Source organism: Siphateles boraxobius, unplaced genomic scaffold (genome assembly GCF_051911475.1).
Source record: "Siphateles boraxobius isolate OS27281-9 unplaced genomic scaffold, OSU_SipBor_1 46, whole genome shotgun sequence".
NCBI lineage: Eukaryota > Metazoa > Chordata > Actinopteri > Cypriniformes > Leuciscidae > Siphateles > Siphateles boraxobius.
Window position 1 is genome coordinate 17,042,200 of NW_027509097.1, and position 21,440 is coordinate 17,063,639.

At 40.5% G+C, this 21,440-nt stretch overlaps 3 protein-coding genes across 11 annotated transcripts in view; 1 reads left to right on the plus strand and 2 right to left on the minus strand.

Moving 5' to 3' along the window:
- The window catches only part of grid2ipb (glutamate receptor, ionotropic, delta 2 (Grid2) interacting protein, b), a 35,651-nt gene extending 24,790 nt beyond the window's left edge, over positions 1-10,861 (minus strand). For 4 of the 9 annotated variants that reach the window (XM_077201101.1, XM_077201098.1, XM_077201097.1 and 1 more), the window contains exons 1-4: positions 6,948-7,299; positions 5,990-6,243; positions 4,260-4,592; positions 4,030-4,184 (exon numbers count right to left, since the gene is read on the minus strand). In XM_077201101.1, coding sequence (XP_077057216.1) covers positions 4,030-4,184; positions 4,260-4,592; positions 5,990-6,243; positions 6,948-7,035 — 830 coding nt within the window. In that variant the 5' untranslated portion in view covers positions 7,036-7,299. Of the gene's footprint in view, positions 1-4,029; positions 4,185-4,259; positions 4,593-5,989; positions 6,244-6,947; positions 7,308-7,382; positions 7,507-8,379; positions 8,496-10,744 lie in introns of those variants that run through there. The other 5 variants (XM_077201099.1, XM_077201094.1, XM_077201102.1 and 2 more) reach the window with 4 other exon arrangements.
- shisa9a (shisa family member 9a) overlaps positions 1-21,440 on the minus strand; it is a 736,130-nt gene that overhangs the window by 394,513 nt on the left and 320,177 nt on the right. The window lies entirely within an intron of this gene.
- Positions 11,708-21,408, plus strand: zdhhc4 (zDHHC palmitoyltransferase 4). Its single transcript, XM_077201104.1, has 7 exons — positions 11,708-11,825; positions 12,071-12,203; positions 12,289-12,362; positions 12,888-13,066; positions 13,143-13,268; positions 20,697-20,941; positions 21,029-21,408. The coding sequence occupies exons 2-7, from the start codon at positions 12,081-12,083 to the stop codon at positions 21,317-21,319; spliced, it is 1,038 nt and encodes a 345-aa protein (XP_077057219.1). The 5' UTR covers positions 11,708-11,825; positions 12,071-12,080; the 3' UTR covers positions 21,320-21,408.

The following is a 21,440-nucleotide window of genomic DNA, read 5'->3' on the forward strand; positions in this document are numbered from 1 at the left end:
TTTTTAATTCTGTTTCAGTGTAACAGTGTTAGCAGAACCTCTTGTATTTAAAACGGGTAGTAGTATAGAAGAAGTCAGTTTGTTTGGAAGAGGGAAGCATGGGTTTATCCTAGCACCTCCAGCTACACTTATTGGAGTCCTGGTTTAGAAACTGTGTTTCCAGTTCAATCATATGGACTCTTTAAATGTTACTTTATATTTTGGGGTTTGGATTCGTATGAGTTGCTAAGGCTCTAATGATATGGACAAAGTGATTTCTACCCGATGGATTGTTCCCACTGCATTATCTTGTGGATTATCAAATATCCTGACTACAAGAATGTGACTCTGTGGGCTGTTTTGTTTTTCTTGGATATTTGGAAGAGCACTTGAAGGGCTATTGGGACTTGGACATCATCCTAAACTTTGACTATTTCAACTTTTATTGTAGTGATTCCATACTTACCCAAAGAATCACTCAACTACAACCTTGAACAGATTACCTTAGATTTGATATTATTTTCATTGTCATGCTTTTTCTATTTTGATTAAGTCTTACTTTACAGAACATCTGTGCGGATACTACTTTCATTCATTGGACTGGTTTCATTTAATTTTATGTTCATATAAATACATTGTCCTGTTTATTTCTTTTGGGTTTCCTATACCATATATAAAGTTTTTCTAAGTTAATTCCTGGCTTTATTGTTTGTGGCTATACACTGGGAAACATTAATATATATATATATATATATATATATATATATATATATATATATATATATATATATATATATATATATATATAGCTGAATGCCACTAAAGTGGACATTGGTTATATCAGTTCACTGTAATCCAAAAATGAATTCAAAATTATTAAAGCAGTTCTCTCTGTTTGTGGGAAAAGTAAAAGTAAAAATATGAATAATTAAACAAGTGAAGAATACAGAAATCAGATAATTAATAAGCCACATCTCTCTAAAATAAATATCATTGGCACAACATGAACACAAACCTTTTTTACATGAGCAGTTACAATCTTAGACGTAAAGTTTTATGAAAAACACAATTTCTTAACCATTTTGCAGATGAATCAACACATCAAATTGTGATCACGATCATGTTCTCAGCAAAATACTGCATAATATTGAATAGACAAATTCCATTTAGATAGATCAATGAATGATATTAAAGTTTAATGGAAAGTACTCACCCAAAGCAACTCATCTTTTAGTGTATCATGACTCAGAACAAGATGAAAGTGAAGTGACTTTTTAAACGATATATTTAGAACAATGAGTGTCACTTTAACACAACTGAACAGCCTCTGAGCCATCAAGAACTATTGACTGCAACTGTCTCCAGACGGCTGCCTCTCTACAATGACCTGCAGAAGATCAGCACTGAAGAGAAACTGAGACGCGTGTGTCTAAAAGTCAAGATTAAATGATGATACCAATGTGATATGATTTTATCAATTCATGTGTTTAATTGGGTGAACTGTACATTAATTGGCCCTCAACAACTATAATAGCCATTTTGTATTCTAATAATTGTATACATAAAAATGTATGTTAACTTACGAGTAACTAATAAAAAGCTTGCATGTGCACATATCTGCACCAGACAAAAGTACACATATAATGTGTGTGATGCTACTTCAGTAGGTGGGGATAGTATTGGCTTATAGGAGACAAGCTAATGTGAGTGGTAAAATATATTAAATTTATATGAAAAAAACTGTATTAGGCCTACACTACTGTTCAAAAGGTTGGGATCAGTAAGATTTTATTCTGAAGAAATTAATAGCCTTAAATTGATCAAAGGTGTCAGTAAAAATTTAAAATGTTGCAAAAGATTTCTATTTCAAACAAATTATGTTCTTTTGTACTTTCTATTTATCAAAGAATACTGAAAAAAAAATTATCACTGTTTCCACAATGTTAAGCAGCACAATATTTTCAACATTTCAACATGATTATTATAAGAATTGTTTTAAACACCAAATCAGCATATTAGAATGATTTCTGAAGGATCATGTGACTCAGCTTTGTTGTCCAGGAATAAATTACATTTTAAAACATATTCAACAGTTATTTTAAAGTTTAAACTATAATAATATTTCACAATTATTTCGGCTATTTATTTATTTGCATATATAAATGTAGCCTGGGGGAAAAATCTTACCGACCCCAAGCTCTTGTTTTCTAATATCTTTCTCCCTACAAAGCATTCAGTTTCCTGAATAACGCATAACAACAAACTTGTGTTAACTACTCAAACTGAAGATGGCACAACAGACAATGACACCTTAAACTGGCTTGCCTATGTGGCCTAAATGAGGGATTTCTAGAAATTATGATTGCGCCTAGATACATATTTGTTGTCAACTAAAATGAGGCCTAGTAGGCCAATGCAAACTAAATCTACCCAGATAGGCTTAAAATTCGCCCCAGATAATGTTAAAATGTAACGGATCAATACTAAGTGCCAACAGTCCAATACAGATGGTTAATTTCTTTTCACAAATGCCTTGCATTCAACATCATTACAACATTTAGCATTACATAGTACAAAAATCCCAGTGAACTCAAGATCCCCAAGCTGCTGAACATATGGTGACATCCCCATTCACTACCCTTCACCAGATACATCTCTAAAGAGGATTAGACGCAGTGACAAAGTTATTATCTCATAAGACAAAGGAACAACACCTACTGTGCAGAGAAAATAGCTTGTCTCTGTTTAGCAAACATGATATTAAACACTTTGTATAACCTCAATGATGTTCTTCCTTATAAATTGACTTGAAGTAGGTGAAAATAATATACAGTTAAAATCTTTTACTTGATTATCTTGCACATCAAACATCTTCACCTAACTAAAACTAATATACAAATATTTCTTAGAACTGCATACGCTACCATTCAAAAGTTTTTTTTTTTGAAAGACATTAAAACTTTTATTCAACATGGATGCATTTAAATGAATCAATCATTACAGTAAAGACATTTATAATGTTTCAAAAGATTTTGACTTCAAATAATTTCTGTTGTTTTGAATAATTTATCAAAGAATAAAAAATGCATCACTGTTTTCGCATAAATATTAAGCCGCACAACTGTTTTTAACTGTGATAATAATAACAAATGTCATATTATTATAAGCAATTGGCTGTAAAGCACCAAATCAGCATATTAGAATGATTTCTGAAGGATCATGTGACACTGAAGACTGGAGTAATGATGCTGAAAATTCAGCTTTGCCATCATAGGAATAAATTATATTTTAAAATATATTAAAATAGGAAGCAGTTATTTTAAACTGTAATAACATTTCACAATTTTCCACTTATTTTTGATCAAATAAATACAGCCTTGGTAAGAGACATAAGAGACTTCTTTTAAAAAAGAAAAAAGAAAAAAAATCATGCAGACCCCACATTTTGAAAGGTATATTATAATCCAACATCTAATTAAGTGAAAACATCTGAAAGCGTATCACTTTTTAGATTGTGTTAGCTGACCTACTAAGCATCACTTGCCAAACAGCTTGACAGAGTCCAGAGAGAAGCCAACAAATGGATCAACACTAGAATTCTCTGTCAGTGCCGTCTTATGTTATTGACCCAGTTGGCATTGAGGCATAGGCTGGACTGGAAAGGGAATTTCACTATTAACAGTGTCAGCATACATCAGAGGGTTAGAAGATTATCAGTTTGCATTGCAGCACCAGATGGAGACACATCTATCAGTGTCCTTTTTAGGTCAACCCAGTTTATACAGAAAGCCATGCTAATTAATTCTCTCACTCCAAATATGTTCCTCATAGTATGACTTTCGAGAACATAATAAAAACAGCAGAATATTTACTAACAATCTGTTCAAATATTTAGCAAAAACTATCCTATACTAAACTGATGCCCTCTGGTGGCCTTCAATCTGTTCTGCACGGCTAAATACAGTAGCTGAAAACATCTGGGTCAGAGAGTGGCCATGAGATCAAAAATGAATGAGCACTGTAGGTGGCAGATGGAGTTGTCATAGATACCTGATGTTCGAGATGAGCTGTTGCTGCTCTTCGGTTGTCAAGATGTCAGGAAGAACGGAAGCAAGCCAGTCTACCTTCCTCTCAGCAGCAAACTGTTTCAGCACAGCGAAAAGTTTCTCTTTCACCTCTGGATCGTTCCTCAAAATCTCCTCCACCTAGCGATATTGTACACCTTTAATTATACCAATTTATAAAAGCGCATTCAAAGTCTGTCAGATAAACTCACTCACCCTCCTGTTGAACTCCAGAGCCTTGTGTTTGCGGTCCTGACGCAAGCCGTCTGTGTCATTCAGAGACCCCTCTATGCATCCGCTGCTGCGTTTCTGACGACTGCCCATGCACAGCACCCCGAGACGCAGTGTTCGTCCCTGAGAGGCCTTTATCAAAGCGGCGGCCATCTCATGGTGCTTCACAGGGATCCCATTCACCTCCATGACATAATCTCCAGCTCGGAGACCACTACGACCCGCTGGGGAGCAGGGGGAGCAATCCTCCACCAGCAGGGGGCAGTCTCCCACTATAGTGAATCCAAAGCGACCATCAGGGCCTGGAGTGATATCCATCTGCAGACAGTCAGTGAAATGCAACAGATTTTAACCGTTGGTATAGATAGAAACAGAATATATAATTGTACTTTTATGCCATTTATACTTAGCGGCATATACTATTTGTACCTCAGTGTATTGGGTAACACTTTACAATAAGGATCATTCGTTAAATATCTTAGTTAACATGAACTATGAATGAACAATACTTCTACAGCCTTTAGTAATCTTAGTTAATATTAATTTCAACATTTACTAATAGATAATTTAAATCAAATGTTGCATTTGTAAACATTACTTAATGCACTGTGAACTAACATGAACAAACAACAGCTTTTCATTAACTTACACTAACAAATATTAATAAATACTGTAACAAATGTATTCCTCATTGTTAGTTTAATAGTTAATACATTAACTAATGTTAAGTAATGAACCTCATTGTAGAGTGTTACCATTTATTGTAATACCACAAAAACGTAATAATAACAACATATTCCAGTGTCTAATATGACTATATTAATTAAAGGGAAACTATTTAACTTTGTAGTTTAAAATTGACCAAATTTATAAAATGATCAAGTACACCATGAAGCTATCTTGTTTTTTGTCTTATCTTGAATCGCTACGGTATGCCTATAATAAGTGTTTATATACAGACCAGAGTTTGTATGGATACTGTAAAATTAAATGTTCCACTGTTTTTCGTTTTTAAGGACTACACTCAAATCAAATAGTAAAAAAGGTAAATAAATAAAAACATACAAATAAAACAAAGGGACAGACTGAAATAGATTTCCAGAAATGCATTTCCAACCCGTCATTTGAAATCCCCTTAACCATTGAAATGATACTATGATAAAGATACCGCTTTCCTTATTTAAACTGATTTTATTCCCTATGAATAAATTATTGACCTGAAGAATGAAAGCTGTATCACATACTAGGAAATATACAGTATGAGCAATATCCCGCTCATAGCCATGCGAATACCCAATAAACCCTTTATTCCCACTATTAAATACCGTTAGACAGTTTATATCGAATATTTTCTAATTTTTTATTTACAATAAAAGCCTTCCCAAGCTGATATGCGAGACGAATGAGTTCGGAAAATGGTGGATTCGAACTTGTGTCAAAAGCTAATGCCACTTGCCTTATTGAATTGAATTGAATTCAACTTTATTGTCATTGCCCGTCACAAGTACAAGCAACAAAATGCAGTGTGTTATGGTCTCCATGCCACTGATCCTGTTATCAACCTGTTATCTTGCTCAATCAGCCAATGGTGGGCGAAGTTAGTGTAAATAGCCTGTGCCAACAAGGTGGTCTATTTGCACTCGGTGTGAATAGACTAGACACCCTGCCAATTAATACATTCTGACAAAAAATTAGCCCCATGTTATATTACCCACCTGTTGTATGCGTGAAACCACTCCGATACTGGGCGGGATGTTTCGTTGTGACTGGGCAAGGGCAATAACCTCTTGAGCGCTGAGACTGGAAACATTCTGCCCCTCAATCTCCAAGACCTGGTCTCCTGGTTGCAGTCCAGACAGGTGAGCACTGCTTCCATCTTCCACGGTCAGGATGTAGCTGGGCCCGTTCCCCCCTATCTGAAAGCCAAACTCATCTGGCCAGCTCTGGTTGGATGCTGGCATGGTGACGACTGTGAAAAAGATGGCAAATAAGAGGATATGTGCTCTCTAACAGTAAACTTGGGTCCAAATGTCCATCAGCCAGGACTTGCTTATCCACACCAGAATGATCAAGTCTCCTGAGAAAAATGGAAATTTGCACTGCAGACACATGCTTAATATCCAGACACTAAAATATGTTAAGCACCTAAAATATATACACCTGGATATTAAAATGTGTCAAGATATGTGAATTTCTGCCTATCCTGACAAGACAAAGTATGCAGGCCTGCCTAAAGAGAACCACGTAACCTTCACTAAATACAGAGTCTCAGCTGATACATTAGACCTCCCAGTAACATTGACCTCATTGAAAAAGAACAGAGACTCCCAAAACATCTGATATTGGGAGACAGATTTGCCTGAACACAGCATCAGCGACATGAAACTCACGTTCATTGCATAGCAAGTGCTCCCTAGTGAAACCAGAACACAAAAAGACATTCAAATAACCCCACTATCAACATTCACAATTAAACTGGCTGGTAAAATATTGTGTTTATGGGTCAGTCCATGCAAAGCCTAGGCTTGTAGACTGATAGAAGGTCACTCATTTAAAGCATTAGCCTACTTGTGCGTCTAAATTGACTGTAAATGTGCTGCTGAAAGAAAGTCATGTTAGTATTAATACAACATTATACTACTAACACAAAATTCTGGAACACTGAACACTTACTACAAACATCTTTGGGCGGAATGCGAGGACCCGGCTTGTTCTGCCTTAAGGAGTATCTCCCTTTCTTATTCTGGAGGAATTTCTTCATTTTGTCGTAATTCAACAGGTATCAAAAATTCTAAGGGTGAAACGCCGGGTCCACGTCTTCTACGTTGTCACCGAGATCCTCCTACTGAACCGCACCACACTTCAGGGGAAACGCCTTGCGAATGCCCCCCATCGTAGTGTGACATGCAGAGCAATGCCACTTAAAAAAAGGGTGACACTGCATCGAGTGCCAGAGTGATCCTGTCTATGAGTTGACTCTGCATCTCTGCCGAGTCTTCCTAGTCCTGCCTGCAGAGCTCAAGTCAAGAAACTGGGACACCTAGCACAGATCCTTAATGATTCTCTCTCCAAAAAGGGTAAAGTGAGGCCCCATTTCTCTATAAATACCTCCTTCCCATACTCTCTCTTCTAGCTGTCTCTCCAAGGGACAAAAAGTAGCCCAGTAGCAGCTTGGGGATCCGGCAGGACGATGGCGGATAATTAGAACGTCTGAATGCACTGAAGAGCCCAGTCACACATCTTTGAACAGGAGCAGTGCTATTAAAGCCCTTGTTCTGGATTAGACAGATTAAATGCTGCATCTCGAGATCTCTCGTGCCACATGGCAGGGACACATGCTCTCATGGATCCGAGGGGGATTCAGGAGGAATAAATTGATTTACTGAGTGAGCTGACATGCAGCTCAGGTGCAACCGAGGTCTTCCAGACTGTTTTTGAGTACTGGCCTGGGCAGATAATAAAAAAACAACACGCCACTACAGTATAAACAGTGTGTAGTGCGGTTTCACGTTCAAGGTTACAATCTGAATCAGGAAACAGTATAACTTGCAGTAAAATGTAATAGACGTATTATGTAGGACTGAAGCAAAGACAAATTATACAGGGATAACTGAATTATTTAGTGCCAATGCGTGTATCTCCAAACACACTGTTCCTCAATCAACATCTCAACTTACCAATACAACAGAAAAGTGGTTGTGTATTTCGAAAGAATAGATAATTTTATTGCAATAAAACAAAAAGGAAAATATTTCATCTTGTATTGACAGAAAAGACTCTCTTCATTAATTTTAAATGTCAAATGTCAATTAGACATAATAAATTAAATAGAATTAACTTCTACATGAAGTTTTTACATGAGAATCCGTAGATATTAAATAAAGAAATTTGGAATAAATGAAAAGAGTGGTTCTGAAATATCCCCCCAAAAAAACATTCTCCAGCCTTCAATAATTTGTTAGCTCACATTTAACTTCTATAATTTATTTGAACTTATATGTTGTGGTCTGACAACCAAGTATTTTTAGTCACTTTAAAAACACATATTAATTCTTCATATTCATAAAAATATTGTTAACACATAGATATATAAATGCATGCATACCTCAAAAGAAAATACCAGCTGCCTTTGCTCGGTGGAGTATTCTCGAAGGACTTTGGTGGTATCCCTTTCTTTTGAGGCATCACCTCTAGTGAATGTGCAGGTCTGTAACATGATAACTGTAAGAGGAAACAGTTAGAAGGCTATGGCAACCCTGAACTGAAAACAAGTAGGCCTACACCTATTAACTATCTGCTTCTGAGACAAATTATACAATTTAAAATAATTTAATGTTTTAACAGAATACATTTGCAAAATAAGCAAAGTGGGGGGGAAAGCTGAAGTTCAGAAGAATAATTAAAGACTGTAATCAGAATGTAGGTATGTTAGCAGAGCAAAGTTGTGTGCCATCTGATGAATGATAGTACTCACTCAGTTATCATTACCCAAATATGAAATGTAAGTGAAGAGTCTTTTCTCTCCTACTTGTTGTGACATAGGCCTATTGAGCAGTGGTTCCAAACCTTTTTTTACTGCCTGAGACCTGAGACCCAAGACCCGTTCTCTCTGTAGGCAAGGGTGTGGTGAGCTGGTGCCTGCTTACATCACGCAGTACCACAACAACTGCAGTAGCGAACATTCAACCTGAAGAGGGCAGCACTCAGACGTTTTTACACCATTGTAGAATTAAAACACTTTATCCACAAGTTTCCTACGTCCCATGAGGCCTTGCGTCAAAAGTGGGCGCGTCTTCCAGTTCGAAGTAAATAAGCGACACGTGACACTCATTTATTTATTCGACTATCGATTGATCATTAATATTTATATTAAAATGTATTATTTAATTTATTTAACTTTTTATCAATTAAAAATGCAATGAAAATACAAAAATACAGCGTGTTTTTCCACGATGAGTTCTTTATTACAAGAAGATCAACAGTAGGCATAATTCTCATTGCATGCAGCATGAGTCCAAGACAAACTTCTGTTCGTGAACAGTTGTATTTACAACATAAGGTTTGTGGACGCGACTTTACTGGTCACGCAGGAAATAAATGACTAAATTAATGACTTGGAGATCAACTTGTGGCAGTTAAACTGGACGTTCAGTTATGGCTAAACTTGCGGTGCTCTGGAACCTGCAGCTGCGAGCCGGCGTTTCTTAAACAGAGACCCTTGTTTGTTCCTTCCTTCCCGTCCAGATCCCCTACCATATCTTTACTATTAGTACTATTTGAAGTTAACATTATAAAATACGTAGACCTACACCACAAAACTAGTTGAAGATAAATTATTTAAAATTGGGCAATTCCAGCATTATGGACGTGACATTTGCAGTCAAAACCTGAAAAATAAATTCTCAGAAAATGCATTTAATATAGGCAATTGAAACTTCTGTTTATATATCATACTCCATTAATAAAGGAGTCGAGACATTAGAAAAATATAACACATGCATTTTATATTTAATATGAGGGAAATACACATGAGGGACGTGACACAAGAAAATCTTTTACTTTTAGGTGGCAAAATATTTTGTAACCAGTTTTTATCTTTAATTTTAGTTTTACCACAGATGAGCTTATAACGCTAGTACATGGGGCATAGATCTAAGAAAAAATAAAAATCGTTAGTAACAATAACAAGGCTCAAAATAGCCCCACACTGGTAGCATAAATGAGGGTCCCTACCTGCAAACCAAAGCATTGACAACGCTGTAAGTGTACAGACAGTTTAATAAGAAGATACTTTATAAAGAATATGTGGTAAAAAAAACTAAAGCTAACGTTAAAACTGAGTACATTCGATTATCATGAAAACGCATCCCAGAGAACGGTCGACTGGGTACCCATGTGTTATTTAGCCCTAGGTTCATTTTTGGCCAGAATTGTCCTTTAACTTAAAAAAGTTGTTTTAGGGTTTAGTTACACTTTAAAACACTTTATACCCAAATGTCAAAGAAATTACTCGAATCAATGAACAGCATTAATAAAGCCCCAGTCTTACAGGTCATTAACTAAAAAAAAATGTTATAGTGTTTAGTTGCCCTTTTAACACAACAAAATACAAATGAAAAATAAAAACATTCTGAATGTGTGGAAACTCAGCGATCTGAAAGCGGATCGATGTCATCAGTGAACAGTTCCTACTATCAGAACAAACAATCGTGTCTTTTGGAGCGTCTGTTCATGTGTAGCCTGATCCTCACAAACTTCCCTAAAACAAGCTTCTTCGGCGAGCATCCGTTATAAAACACCCACAGTACATTCATTTTGACAACTACGCGAATATATTGAACTGTGTTTGTGCAGAAATACGATGTTAAAGCGATCAGTGAGCCGAGAGCGCACATTCACGGTTTGTTATCATTAATAACGGGCTCGCGCGTGCCTGTACGACTCCTGTATGTCACTGTAATCATATTTACCTTCCTTCATTACAATTGTCATCCATCAAAGCTTTAGTAGTGACACTGGTTTTCAGTGTCCACATCCCGTTCAGTCTGTATTTCACACAGCGCGATGAGAAACGGCTTGGCTGCTCCGAAAGAATCACGGAATACTTATTACGAGAGAGGTGGTGCTTTGTTTTTATTTTTAATTTAAAAAAAAAAAAAAATATTCTACGTATTAATAATAAAATTAATTACGGTCGACACTACATATTAATAAAATATAAAATTAATTATATTAATGTATTTTTTTAATTAATTTTAAGTTATCTCGCGGCCTATCCGATTGAGGCTTTTCGAACAAGAAAAAAAAGTCGGCGGAACTTGATTAAGTCCATCCTTGTGGTTTACCCTTTACCAGTGCTTTGATGTGAGTGACAGGTTGTCCCGCGCTAACGCCAGTTAACACGTCATTAGAGAGAGAAAAATGGATGCTATTTTGATTAAATATTACGGGGGCACACGATTTAATAATAATAATAATAATAATAATAATAATAATAATAATAATAATAATAATAATAATAATAATAATAATAATAACGTGCACGGCTAAATCGTTTATAATAAATATTTTAAATATTTAAACGCATTTTGAGAGAGACGATTTCGAATCACGAATACGTCATTTGCAGACTGCATTGAAAGATAAACGAAAAAACTTCAAAAAAGCGAGCCTGAAAAGTCAATCAAAAAGAAGCATGGGACGACTTTTACTTTGACAACGCAGACTGAGTATGTTCCGTATCGTGTTGCCATGTCCTCTTTGGGAGTATTGTTGGAGAAAGTCGCTGGCTTACCGTATATATATAGTCGCGGGTTGTTGTTTAATTTATTTCCAGAATACAAAAGTGCAATGCTTTTTATTTTAGTGTTAAATGTAAACTCTTATTTTAAATAGAGTATTTAAGGGGAGGGGTATGTTTTGACAGGCCAGGTTTTTTTTATTTTGAGATTTGGCAACACTTCTTGTTCACGTTTACTACTGTTACTTCACACTACGGTCTGTACGGAAAGAGTAAAGGTGTGAGGAGGATGGTGCTCAGATGAATAAAAGGTAAAACTTTCCTTCCCTTGCCTCTTTGTTTACACTGCAGGTGCTAGACCTGTGTGTCCAGTATTGTATACAAATAAACCTTTAAACACAGTTGAATATGGTTTTATTGATGAGTTATGGTTCGGCCATACTTACGAGTACATACGGTTTTGATTTAAGCGCTTTGATGATCTCGTCATATACCAACACAAGCATCTGTAATAAGTGAAGTGAGTACTCACTCACTGTCCTATGCTGCTGCTTAGGTAGTGACAAATGGACTTCCTCACTCTGTTTGGTATATATGTGGCTGTGGTGCTCACCTGCATTGCTCTGGTTTGTAAGTATTCAGGACATCAGCAAACTCCTCTCGGTCGGCTTTTGGACACATTCACTGGGGTAAGAGCCTAGGAGAAGTCCTGCAAACTTAATGATTTCTGCAGTTGTTTAAAGTGTAATTTATAAACAGTTTTTTTTCTTTTAGGTTGTCTCTCAATTGATCCCACAATGTCTCCAAAACATTTGCTACAGGACTATGCACAGACTGTTCCATCAGAGGTAACATACGTTTGAACAGGTCACACCAGACATGCTTTGCTACAACCTTTTTATACTGTGTATTAAAAACTGACAGAAAATTTCAGAACATCTCAAAAACAAAATGCAGTCGAACCACATAATTTTGTAAGCATATGTACTCTACCAAATTAAAATAACTGTTTTCTATGTTATTATGCTTAACAATGTAATTTATTCCTGTGATTCCTTTAATGCATCCTTGCTGAATAAAAGTATTAATTTCTTTCATAAAAATCATACTGTCCCCAAACGTTTGAACGGAGTGTGTGCTAAACATATTAAGTTGCCTGTATAATATAAAATACAAATTACCAATAAACTTCCAAACAAATTAGTCTGCTTTTAAAGTTTGTGGCAGTGGGGCTTTTACAGTTTTTTTTTGTTTTGTTTTTAAATCCATGCATTTGGCAGACACTTTGTGTATTCAAAGTCTTTATTTTATCAGTATTTGAGTACCTTAAACATTCCCTGACGTCCTATGTGCAATTATTTCCTTCACTTCAGGAACAACTTCTTCCTTTACTTGCACCTGTTACTTGAAGTGATTGTGTATGGAGAATTCTCCTATGAGGTCTTTGGCTTCTGTTTCGACATGGGCACAAGTTCAATCAGCCTGTGCATTCCCTATGTCCTCCTCGCTCTGAAGTCCTATCTGTTCTACCTGTGTTGTAGCAGAGACCCTGGTAAGCAAATAAAGACTTGTCTCATTTTCATGAATAAAAAAAATCTAATCTATTCAGTTTGACTTTTCTTTTGAAGGCACACTGACAAAGGCAAACCATACTACACAACTGAAGGTCTACCAGTATGATGAAAAACTGTTCCAGCAGGGAGTCAGGTGTTCAACCTGCCAGCTAGTCAAACCTGCCCGATCTAAACACTGCAGTAAGTGTTTGTTAATCCTTCATCTAAACTTCAGAACATGCACCGTAAAAATTATCATAATTTTAACAAAAAAAAATACTAATTATCTGCAACAGTAAAAACTTGTTATTTGGTGAATGGCAAGTTCTCTTCTATAAACTTAGAAATAGATCTCGCGGGACATTCCATGTAATTTTGCAGCAAAGAACTGTTAATAGAGTGCAACAGTTGGGTTCTGGAAGTAAAAACTCCATTCATTTTCTCCATAAGGAAATAGATCTTGAACAAAATACTGAAATGTTTGTAAATATATGTTTATTTTGCAAGAAACTAAAAATATCTTTTTTTTATACATATAACAACATTTGTAAATGAGTAGTTTTATATTTCTCTATCTCCAATGCTTCAGGGGATTGTAGTTTCCCTCACTAAAACTGTTAAGTACACAATCTTTTACCTTGTTTTTTTGTCTGATTTTTAAAAACTTTTTTGCTTCAAATCAAAGTTTGTAATGTTATGATTCACCTTATAGCCGATTGGCTTGGTTCATGGTTTATGACTCTTTTACAAAGACTATTTTAAAATCCCAATTGGAAAAACCAATGGAAAAAATCCTTCCGGAACCAGTGCCGCTGAAAAAGGGGCTGGGCACTGTTTGACTCTATTGTACAGTTGGAAGTGAAAAAGATTAATGAAATTTAAGTTAAATCCATAAAATGTATAATACATTTATTAAATTTTTTCAAGCATAGACCTGAAAATTTAATTTCCAACTTAAACTGTCGTAAATCTTGAATGCTTTAAAGCACAGACTTTTTTGATCTCTTTTCAAAGATTACATTTGGCAGTTTATTGCTGAAGTGAAAAAAGTTACATAATTTAACGTTTATTGTTATGAAAAATTTGCAAAACCATAAATTGTTATATGAAATATTTATTTTCAAAAATGTTTTACTCCAAAAATGTGAGAATCAAAGCCATAACTCTAAACAAGTTGTGTTAAAAATTTGAGCTTGATATGTCAAAAAATGAGCTTTCAGTAAGAGTTTGTTTGGCCGCAGTACCAAACGTTCTCTTACGAGAGTATCTCTCGTACTGCGTAATATCTTACGCAATGGGGAAAACCTCTTTTCCACGAGATATTGAAGCCAAAAATTATCCTTAATTTTGAATTAATGTAAAACGCTGTGCGGCAGCATGCAGACATAGGCAAGACGGCTCGCGCGCCTATTGGCTGCCCTGTGGCTACAGCAGCAGCCTATCGAGAGAGGCCCTGCGTGACGTGATACCCAATGGGTACCCATTTCGTCACGTCCTGCCAGAATAGGCGTGGCCTTGGCCGATAAATACGGTCGACAGGCTGATACAAACTGATTTTCATCTCCTCAGCGAAGCACTACTGCATCGCTGGATCCGGAGTGAGAAGCCGCGCCGTTGACAGAAAGCCTTCTGCGGGACGAGCCTTCGAGGCTGAAGCCGCTGGCCTTCACCTCGCCGCCTTCAGCCGCCGTACCTGCTACGCTTTCCGGCGTCTATATCCTTTCACTGCTAAGAGTGTGTGTTCGCCGCTGCGACTCAAACTCTCACTGTATATCTCTCTCTCTCTCTCCTAAAAGAGCTGCGTCTTTTTAAAGATGCAAAGATCCTGCGGCTCGTGCCGAGCCACACTAAGCGACGGGTACCGTCATCTGCGCTTCCTGCCTGGGTGAGGATAACGCGGCTCTCGCGCTCGCTGACGGTGAATGCATTCATTCCGAGCTGATGCCCATGGTGACCCTGATGACTCGCCTGGCATCCTTCTCAGAGCCTGCTCTTCTGCCCGCTGTAGTGCCGCGCCGTACTCAGCGGGTACCCGAGCCTTCTCCAGCCCGTGAAAGCTCGTCGGTTCGCCCGCCAGCTTCACTCGAGTCGCTCGCTGACGGACAACGGCCGCCGCCCGCCACCGCTTCCGCCGTTAATGACGACGAGATGGCTGCATCTGTAGAGAAGGCCTGCTCTATGCTGGCGCCGGACAGTGAGGATTGGGCGAGCTCTGTGGACCTCCCCCCCTCTGCCCGCGAGTCGTCAGGGAAACGGGCCAGCATCAAAACCGCGGCGCGGCTAGTTTTCTTTACGTTACAAGAAAGCTACCCCGCCCCCCGTGGACATGCGTCACCTGCGAAATGAGGAAAGAGTGTGTTTTGGTCCCGCCGAGGCCGGACCAATCTCCATTTCTCAAACATTTCTCAGCTCCTCGTAGTCTGAGCGGCTGAAAATGTCAATATTGCGGTAATGAGCCTGTTGTATAACACGCACGCCTGCAAACAAACGCCGAAACACACAAAACTGTGATGACACTCTCAACCCGTGGGCACGCGTCACCGGCGAAATGAGGAAACAGTGTGTTTTTGTCCCGCCGAGGCCGGACCAATCTCCATTTCTCAAACATTTCTCAGCTTCTCGTAGTCTAAGCGGCTGAAAATGTCAATATTGCAGCAATGAGCCTGTTGTATAACACGCACGCCTGCAAACAAATGCCAACACACACACAAAACTGTGATGACGCTCTCTTATCTGCACGAGAGACCCGTGTTCGATCCCAGCTATCGCAGCAGATTTTTTTTTTTTTTTTTTTTTTTAAGTCTCGCCGGGGCCAGACTTCCACCAAACTTTCGCTCGTTCAGTTCCAGAAAATGCGACTGTTCCAGTGTATTTTGCAGTAAACAAGCCGGTACCATGGCCCGCTTGCCTGCACACAAATGCCGTTTCCACGGCGACCCAGAAAAATCATATAAGCAGTGTATTTTCTGGTATTCCGGCCACAGCCGATGGTGTTATGAGTGTAATAAAAATGCCGACAGCCCAGTGTTCATTTCTACACACAACCACAGCCCGCCACAGTGCAGGGCTCGCACAAATGAGGTCGACTCATTTCAATTGTGCATTAAATGTAGTGAATGTGCCCACAACCCAGTGCCCACAAACACTACACACTGCATGTACCACGGTTTCTGTAAAACGAAACCAACACACATACAGTCAGCTAAGACCCACAGTGTTTAGGTCTCGCCGCGGCCAGACTCCACCGAAACTTCTCGCTCGTTCAGTTCCAAACAATGTGACTGTTCCAGTGTATTTGGCAGTAAACAAGCCGGTACCACAGCCCGCTTGCCTGCACACAAACGCCATTTTTACGGCGACCCAGATAATCCCAAAAAATAGTGTATTTTCTGGTATTCCGGCCACGGCCGATAGTGTTCTGAGTGTTGTAAGAATGCCCAAGTATCAGTGCCCATTCCCACAGACAGACACAGCCCGCCACAGTTCAGGGCTAGTACAAATAAAATCGATTCATGTCGATTGTGAAAAAAAAAGAAAATGTAGTGAATGTGCCCACGACACAGTGCCCACAAACACTTACACGATACGTGTCCCTCGGTTTCTATAAAAACGTAACCGACACACATTCAGTGAGCACAATGTTTTCAGTGCAGTGAGTGTGCCCGCTGTCCCGCGCCCACATTCCCTCACAGACACGCTCAACCCAATGGGATTTGTCCCGCTCGCTCTCTCTCCACAATCTGTAATAGAGAATTCGAGCACGACCAGGCTGCCCGCCGTGTTCGGCGAGCCTCGCACACTGTAAACACAGTGTTTATGTCTCAGCACACCGAAGCTCTGCGGCCACCGCTATGCCGCGGCCAGAGCCCGGATTTCATTCTACCTCTAGCTATTCACGCAGAGGCGTGGGCAAAGCTTCCTGGGGTATCAGAATGGGTGTTGAACACTATAAAAAGAGGCTATTCGCTACAGTTCGCGCGACATCCCCGCCCGAGACATCCCCGCCAACACAGCACAAGTCGAAACCACGGTAAACAATGAAGTATCTCATCTACTTCGAGCCGAAATAGCGAAACTGCTGAGGAAAGGGGCCATAGAACCTTTATCTCAGGTTCAGAGCGAAGGGGGGCTATACAGCAGATATTTTCTGGTACCGGAAAAAGACAGGGGTCTCAGACCCATTCTAGATCTGCGACAGCTGAACAGAGTGCTTATGAAGCGCCAGTTCAGAATGCTGACAACCAGGAAAATCCTCGCGCAAGTGCGCCAGGGAGATTGGTTTATGTCAATAGATCTGAAAGACGCCTTTTTCCAAAACAAATAGCGTCACGTCACAGGCGATTCTTGAAATTCGCCTTCGAGGGCCAGGCATATCAATACACAGTCCTACCGTTCGGCATATCCCTAGCACCCCGTACATTTACGAAGTGCATGGACGCGGCCCTTGCACCCCTGAGACTTCAGGGCATGCGAGTTTTGAACTACTTGGACGATGGGCTGATTCTAGCTCGATCACATTCAGAGCTCATAGAACACAGAACCACATTACTCGAGCATCTCGAGAATCTGGGTCTCACAGTCAATTGGGCGAAGAGTTCGCTGTTTCCCAGCCAGAAAATCTCTTTTCTGGGAACACGTCTGTCGCCGGAGCGCGAACTGTATATTCAGCGCCCCGCGAAATCCTTTTGCAGCGGCTCTATAGTCCCGCTCAAAAGGTTTCAGAAAATGCTCTACCTCATGGCCTCGGCATCTTCGGTACTTCAGCTGGGCCTGCTTCGCATACGCCCACTGCAGTTATGGCTGAAAGTGCGAGTTCCACCCCGGGCATGGACCTCTTTGTCTGTTTCGCCTCAGGGTCGACATGAAATGCGTTTCGGCTCTGGAACCTTGGAAAATAGCCGACTGGTGTCAGTCAGGCGTGAGTCTGGGGACTCCCTTGAGTGTGACGGTGGTGTCCACGGACGCATCCACCTCAGGATGGGGAGCACTGCTTGACGGCAAACCGTTCTTTGGCCAGTGGTCAGAACGGGAGAAGCTCCTACACATAAACTTTCTGGAAATGCTGGCAGTCGACAACGCACTACGGCGCGTTTGTCCCCAGATAAAAGGCCGCCACGTCTTAGTCCGGTCGGACAACATGTCAGTGGTGGCATACATAAATCGCCAGGGTGGCCTCAGGTCCTGAAACCTTTACAGGCTGACGGAACGCCTCGTGGTCTGGGCTCAGCACAACCTGCTTTCAAGAAAACGCTCACTGTCCGAACTTTTTCTCCAAGAGCAGGGATGCGCTGGCCCACGTATGGCCCCGCTGACCCCTCTATGTTTTTCCCCTCGCTCCTGCCTCAAGTGCTGGAACGAATCAGGGAAAACGGATGCCCAGTGCTGCTCGTGGCTCCGCTCTGGACGAACCAGAATTGGTTCCCAGTCCTGATGCGGCTGACCAGCACTGCCCCGTGGCCGATACAGGTGAGGAGAGACCTCCTCTCTCAGGCAAAGGGCTCGATTTGGCATCCTCGCCCGGATTTATGGTCCCTACATGCATGGGCCATCAACGGGTACCCGCTAACCTCCCAGAGGGAGTGTTAAACACAATCACGCAGGCTAGAGCCCCGTCTACTAGACGGCTCTATTCCTCAAAGTGGTCGGTGTTCTCTGCCTGATGTCAAGCTCAGGGCTATTCACCCGCAGACTGCGGGGTTACGGAAGTGCTCTCCTTCCTTCAGGAGCTGCTGGATAAGGCCAGAACCCCATCCACGCTCAAAGTATACGTGGCGGCCATAGCAGCGTTTGCAAAACCGATGTCTGCCCAGTCACTGGGGAAAAACGACCTGGTCGTGCGATTCCTCAGGGGAGCTCGGAGGCTGAATCCTCCCAGACCCCCCTCAGTCCCTGTGTGGGACCTTTCTACGGTTTTTGAAGCCATGAAAGGTGCCCCATTCGAGCCAATCCATTTGTCAGACATGAAACATCTGTCTCTCAAAACGGTATTCCTCATGGCTCTCGCTTCAATGAAGCGCGTAGGGGACTTGCAAGCGTTTTCAGTAAGCGTGTCATGCATGGAGTTTGGGCCTAATGACTCAAAAGTCATTCTCAAACCAAGGCATGGGTACGTGCCCAAATCACTCAACACACCATTCAGGGCCCAGGTTATTTCCCTGTGCGCCCTCCCGGTTCATGATGAGGAAGAGGAGGCGAGTCTCCTCTGCCCTGTCAGGGCACTGAGAGCTTATGTGTCCCGCTCGTCTGTCTTCAGACAGACTGAGCAGCTCTTCGTTTTGTTTGGCGGACGCTCCAAGGGAGTGGCCGCATCAAAACAGAGCCTATCCAGATGGATAGTCGATGCCATAGCGCTGGCTTACACTTCTGAGGGCCTGCAGTGTCCTTTGGGTGTCAGAGCGCACTCCACGAGGGGTCTAGCGGGATTTCCTTGCAAGATATCTGTATTGCGGCAGGCTGGGCCTCGCCGTCTACATTTATAAGGTTTTATAACCTAGAGGTTCCCGCCTTACAGGCCAAGCTGCTGTCGGTCTAGAATTCAGTACTATCTGCCCCGCTGCGCCGGCGCAGAATGCTGAGTTTTGCTTGTGCATCGCTCACTGATCGATAGAACAGCTCCATGAGTGTTAAATAACCTGTACTTATACCCAGTTCAGCCTGAACACGTTCACCCTGTCTGCGTGAAACACTGTTAACATAACTAGCTCCTGTGGGATGCTTTTTTATGGGGAATGATGCTTGTAGCCTCTCTTCTCCGACTCTCTGTGAGTCTACGGTGATTATGCACTAAATGAGCCCCGGGCTACTGCCCTTGGGACTTTGGTGTCGGATCCCAGTACGCACGGTGTGTTGCATTGTGTTCCCCATAGTGTAAGATATTACGCAGTACGAGAGATAGTCTCGTAAGAGAACGTACTCGGTTACTAACGTAACCTCGGTTCTCTCTAGAGAGGGAACGAGTACTGCGTATCTTGCCGTGCATACAACAGCGATGGTTCGCTTCAGTGATGAAAACCAGTTTGTATCAGCCTGTCGAGCGTATTTATAGGCCAAGGCCACGGCTATTCTGGCGGGACGTGACGAAATGGGCGCGAAGCGCCCCCATTGGGTATCACGTCACGCAGGGCCTCTCTCGATAGGCTGCTGCTGTTGCCGCAGGGCAGCCAATAGGCGCGTGAGCTGTCTTGCCTATGTCTGCATGCTGCCGCACAGCGTTTTACATTAATTCAAAATTAAGGATCATTTTTGGCTTCAATATCTCGTGGAAAAGAGGTTTTCCCCATAGCGTAAGATATTATGCAGTACTCGTTCCCTCTCTAGAGAGAACCGAGCTTACGTTAGTAACCGAGTACATTTTCACTGGATGAAAATAGTCATTTATATTCATTTTATATTCATTTCCAATGTGGTCATATTTGACCACGGTGATATCACTAAATAACTTTCCTTGTCCCTCAGTTAAAAAAAAAAATAAAAAAAATAAGTTATAAGCAAACAAACTATTTTATTGTTGTTGTTATTATCAATGGCCCAATGTACTGTCAAAAATAGCATTTCCTTTTAAACTTGATGTTAAAATGTTACTTCGTAATCAACATTATTCCACAAACGCTGTTGATATAATTTGTTCAGGGGTTTGCAATCGATGTGTCCAGAGATTCGACCATCATTGTGTGTGGGTGAATAACTGCATCGGTGCCCAGAACATCAGATACTTCCTGCTGTACCTCCTGAGTGTGTGTGTCATGGCAGGTGATATTGCAGTCCTTACAGCAGATATGTTGCTCCAAACTGTTTTACGTACTGGACTCCTGCACGCTCACTACATTGACGAGCAGGGTGTGCAACAGTCCGCTGGACCGCTCTTTATCATCCAGGTAATAATAACTTCTTTACTAATAACTGTGCTGTGGTACATGGATTATCTCTCTAATAAATATTTTTCCATCACATTCTTTTTACAGCATCTCTTTCTGACGTTTCCACGGATTGTCTTCATGCTGGGCTTTCTGGTATTTGTCTTTTTCCTCTTGGCGGGTTATTCTATGTTTCACATGTATTTGGCTTTGATAAATCAAACCGCCAATGAGTGGTTTAAAGGAAAAGGTCACAACTGCCAGCATTGCCATCCGTACACTGGACACAACTGCCAGACCTCATACAATCCATTTAAAGGTTTCTATCACAGGGGAATCCTCAAAAATTTTGGGGAAATCTTTTGGCCCTTATGTCCTGTTCAGAAAAAAGAAAATTAGAGAAACTGTTGTTGTTTTTAACAGTGTATTTGTACTAAGCTATTTTATTTGGGTAAATGGGATTTTTAATAAATACTTTCTCAGCTTTATGTATTATTGGTACCCTTTCTCTTTCTTTTTT

Excerpts from the sequence above, each read along its gene's own strand:
- zdhhc4 (XM_077201104.1), top strand. The coding sequence starts at position 12,081 with ATGGACTTCCTCACTCTGTTTGGTATATATGTGGCTGTGGTGCTCACC. Across the intron at positions 12,363-12,887 it reads CACAGACTGTTCCATCAGAG|GAACAACTTCTTCCTTTACT; the intron begins GTAACATACGTT and ends CCTTCACTTCAG. Across the intron at positions 13,067-13,142 it reads GTGTTGTAGCAGAGACCCTG|GCACACTGACAAAGGCAAAC; the intron begins GTAAGCAAATAA and ends TTTCTTTTGAAG.